Source organism: Sceloporus occidentalis, unplaced genomic scaffold (genome assembly GCF_023333645.1).
Source record: "Sceloporus occidentalis isolate IW3139 unplaced genomic scaffold, rSceOcc1.0.p SCAF_21, whole genome shotgun sequence".
NCBI classification, from domain to species: domain Eukaryota; kingdom Metazoa; phylum Chordata; class Lepidosauria; order Squamata; family Phrynosomatidae; genus Sceloporus; species Sceloporus occidentalis.
In genome coordinates this window covers 14,902,434-14,906,547 of record NW_028317001.1, presented here as the reverse complement: position 1 = coordinate 14,906,547, position 4,114 = coordinate 14,902,434, and the positions used below count along the sequence as shown (strand labels likewise).

General features: G+C 42.7%; 1 protein-coding gene across 1 annotated transcript; it reads right to left on the bottom strand.

Moving 5' to 3' along the window:
- Positions 1 to 351: 351 nt before the first annotated feature.
- On the bottom strand, positions 352 to 3,268 carry LOC149301662 (uncharacterized). Its single transcript, XM_089484135.1, has 2 exons — positions 3,015 to 3,268; positions 352 to 2,183 (listed from the first exon to the last, which is right to left on the bottom strand). Exons 1-2 carry the CDS (start codon positions 3,193 to 3,195, stop codon positions 946 to 948), a joined length of 1,419 nt encoding a protein of 472 aa, XP_089340261.1. The 5' UTR covers positions 3,196 to 3,268; the 3' UTR covers positions 352 to 945.
- Between the last annotated feature and the right edge of the window lie 846 nt (positions 3,269 to 4,114).

Below are 4,114 nucleotides of genomic sequence, written 5' to 3'. Positions count from 1 at the left end.
ACTAGACACGAAGGGCAAGGGTTGAGAGGGCAAGTTGTCTTCTTCACATTTCCAAGGAGATTGTCCACGTCCTGAGTACGAACAGATTTAAATTAATCCAGTATGATCTTATTCACGGAGTTAGTGGACACCTCACCTATAGCCTCTGGAATAAGGGAAGGAATACGCCCTTTCTTCCTTCCTTTCGGAATGGAGCCCAAGCTGCGGAGCTAGACTCAGGAAAGGCTATGAAGACTCTGCTTTGTACATATAGCTCTTTCTCTCTCAGAGTGTGTGTGTGTGTGTGTGTGTGTTTGCCTCTGCTGTTCTTATAGCTGGGAAAGGAGCTGAGGACTGAGGAGAGAAGAAAGTGTCAATGTTGTGCAAATGCAGAACTTCTTTGCATCAAAGAGTCCAGTGTGTTGAAATAGCAAAGAACTTTATTGAGAACACATACAAGGAATTCAGTGGTTAAGCCAGAACTACCCACTCCAAGCCAAACTATACATTAAAACCCCAAAACCTAAAACACCACCCTCTTCCCAACCTAGCCCCCATCTCCAGTTCCTACAGTCTATGCCCCACAGGTAACAAGACCCCCTTTGCCACCCCCAGAAACTAACTCCCTTTCTGTTAATATCGGCCCCCAACTTTCTTCAGCCTACATCTCACCCATTGCAAAAACTAACATTCCCATAACTATTCGAGCCAGCTGTAACAAATCCCACCCCTCTATTTCGCTAACCTATACTACAATCTCCAGACAAATTTATAAACTATGATCTATACTAACAGCAATGAAAACCTAAACTTAACAAAATATAACTTTAAAACATAAACAGACTTATCCACAGACAAACCACAGACATATGGATAGACAACCCTTACAAACAAAAGCATAAGGGCCTTTTCACTGCTGGATTAAAATATATTTTCTATATTAATTCTTGAAAAAATAAAGTTAGTTCACTTCTGGGATTTGTGTGGCTTCTCTACTGTGTGGCCTCTCTGATGTCTCACTAGATTTGACCTCAAAGTAAAACATTTCCCACAATGCTGACATTTGTATGGCTTTGCTCCTGTGTGGACTCTCTGATGTGTCACTAGGTATGATTTCAAAGAAAAACATTTCCCACAATGCTGGCATTTGTATGGCTTCTCTCCTGTGTGGACTCTCTGATGTGTCACTAGGTGTGACTTCTGAGAAAAACATTTCCCACAATGCTGGCATTTGTATGGCTTCTCTCCTGTGTGGACTCTCCGATGTTTCACTAGGTTTGAATTCATTGAAAAACATTTCCCACAATGCTGGCATTTGTATGGTTTCTCTCCTGTGTGGACTCTCTGATGTGTCACTAGGTTTAACTTCACTGAAAAACATTTCCCACAATGCTGGCATTTGTATGGCTTCTCTCCTGTGTGGACACTCTGATGTGTCACTAGGTTTGACTTCTGAGCAAAACACTGTCCACAATGCTGGCATTTGTATGGCTTCTCTCCAGTGTGGACTCTCTGATGTGTCACTAGGCTTGACTTTAGAGGAAAACATTTCCCACAATGCTGGCATTTGTATGGCTTTGCTCCTGTGTGGACTCTCTGATGTGTCACTAGGTTTGACTTCTGAGCAAAACACTGTCCACAATGCTGGTATTTGTAGGGCTTTGCTCCTGTGTGAGATCTCTGATGTATCACTAGGTATGACTTTGAAGAAAAACATTTCCCACAATGTTGGCATTTGTATGGCTTTGCTCCTGTGTGGACTCTCTGATGTTTCACTAGGATTGACTTCCGAGAAAAACATTTCCCACATTGCTGGCATTTGTATGGCTTCTCTCCTGTGTGGACTCTCTGATGTTTCACTAGGATTGACTTCCAAGAAAAACATTTCCCACAATGCTGGCATTTGTATGGCTTTTCTCCTGTGTGGACTCTCTGATGATTCACTAGGTTTGACTTCTGAGAAAAACATTTCCCACAATGCTGGCATTTGTATGGCTTCTCTCCTGTGTGGACTCTCTGATGTTTCACTAGGATTGACTTCCAAGAAAAACATTTCCCACAATGCTGGCACTTGTATGGCTTCTCTCCTGTGTGGACTCTCTGATGCTTGACAAGGACTGACTTGTAGGCAAATCTTTTTCCACAATGCTGACATTTATGTGACATCTTTCTTGTGTGGACTCTCTCATGACTGACAAGTTCTTCTGTAAACAAGGACAATGACAGACAAGACTGAATCTCAGTGTTAAGAGAGGAAGGTGTTACCCCAAGATTTAGCCCTACGTTCACCCCTCCCTATTTCAGGTTCAATTAATAAAGTTGGTGTGAGTGACCTGAGCATGACACTGTTCTGGATGCCCCCAAATCCATATAAATCAGTGGAAGCAGATAGTCAGGCAGTTGAAAAATATTCCAATAAATATATGTAAAAATACTTTGATTGAAAAGTGGCATCATTTCCTGTGAGACTGCCATAGAGTGTTGAGTCAGAGCACATGGCATGATGCAGAGGATGCTTCATGCTGTGTGGCACCAGGAGATGACTCACAACCAATACAGTATACAGCTAAAAACGCCAATATCATTCTAGGTTGCATCAATATGAGTAAAGTTTCTAGATCAAGGGATGTAATAGTGCTACTCTATTCTGCTTTAGTCAGAATAATCCTGTGTCCAGTTCAGGGCCCCACAATTTAAAAAGGATGTTGTCAAGTTGGAACATGCCCAGAGGAAGGCAGCCAAAGTGGTGAAGGATCTTGAAACCATCAAGCCCTTTGAGGAGCGACAGTAAGAGCTCTTTGACAGTGCAACTCCCTTACTTTTGTGGAATCCTCTTCCTTGGAGGTCTTTAAACAGAGGCTGGATGGTGTTTGGAAATGTATTCCTGCATGGCACAAGGGGGTTGAACTGGATGGACCTTGTGGTCTATTCCAACTCTATGATTCTATAATGCTAGTGGAATCATAGCACCATGTTAATTTAGCACAAAAGGGACCTCAGTCTCATAGAAAGGACAATGGATTCAGGTTCCTTACCCACAGAAGCCACATTCTCATAATTCTCCATCATTACACAATTGTACATAAGCCTCTGCTTCTTCGTCAACAGATTCCATTCGTCTTTGGTGAAATATACTGCCACATCCGCAAAGGTCACCTGCAACAGAAAATAGCCCTCATCCAGGGAGTGACTAAGGAAAAGGGAAGGAAATCGCATGGTGTATCCCAAATATTATTTCATCACTTCAGAATTCAGTGCAGGAAATAAACTTTAAATTATGTTAGCAAGCAAAAACCTGCTGCCTTTAAATCTAGTTTGTCTCGAATCCTTTCAATACTTAGGGAGCTGGACATGTTTAGCCTGGAGAAGACAAGGTTAAGAGGTGATGTGATAGCCCTGTTTAAATATATGAAGGGATGTCATATTGAGGAGGGAGCAAGCTTGTTTTCTGCTGCTCCAGAAAACAGGATCCGGAACAATGGATGCAAGATCCAGGAAAAGAGATTCCACCTGAACATTAGGAGGAACGTCCTGACAGTAAGGGCTGTTTGACAGTGGAACACACTCCTTCCTCAGAATGCAGTGGCGTCTCCTTCCTTGGAGGTCTTTAAGATGAGGCTGGATGGCCATCTGATGTATATGCTTTGATTGAGAGTTCCTGCATGGCAGGGGGTTGGACTGGATGGCCCTTGTGGTCTCTTCCAACTCTATGATTCTAATATCATAAACAATATAATTTAGGCCATTGCTGGGATATTGAAGATATATTAGGATACTCACTATCCCAATACATACAGAACTTTTAGCCACCAAAGAATTATAGTGCATTTAGAAATTTCTTGCCACATTTCAGAGGCAAACGTCATTTTTAATAACAGTTTTGGGGAGCACACTGGGATTGAGGGCCACTGGGGCTACTCCATATTTAGATCCAGAGATGTTCCCCCATATCCTCCAACATTGCACAGATGGGAAAAGCAAGACACATGTGGAGAAGCAATCCAGAAGGCAGTGAAGATGGCCAAGGTTGTTTATGAGGGAGGTCACACAAACAGGGAAGGGCACAGAAGTTTGCTTTTGCTTCAGCCTCCTGGGAAGGGCAATATCCTGCCTCCGTCTTTCCTCTCTTCTCCCC

What these genes read in the sequence shown, in the direction of transcription:
- LOC149301662 (XM_089484135.1), bottom strand. Translation starts at nt 3,195, where the DNA reads ATGCGATTTCCTTCCCTTTTCCTTAGTCACTCCCTGGATGAGGGCTAT. An exon ending in TGAGAATGTGGCTTCTGTGG is followed by an intron (nt 2,184 to 3,014) that starts GTAAGGAACCTG and finishes CCTTGTTTACAG; the next exon opens with AAGAACTTGTCAGTCATGAG.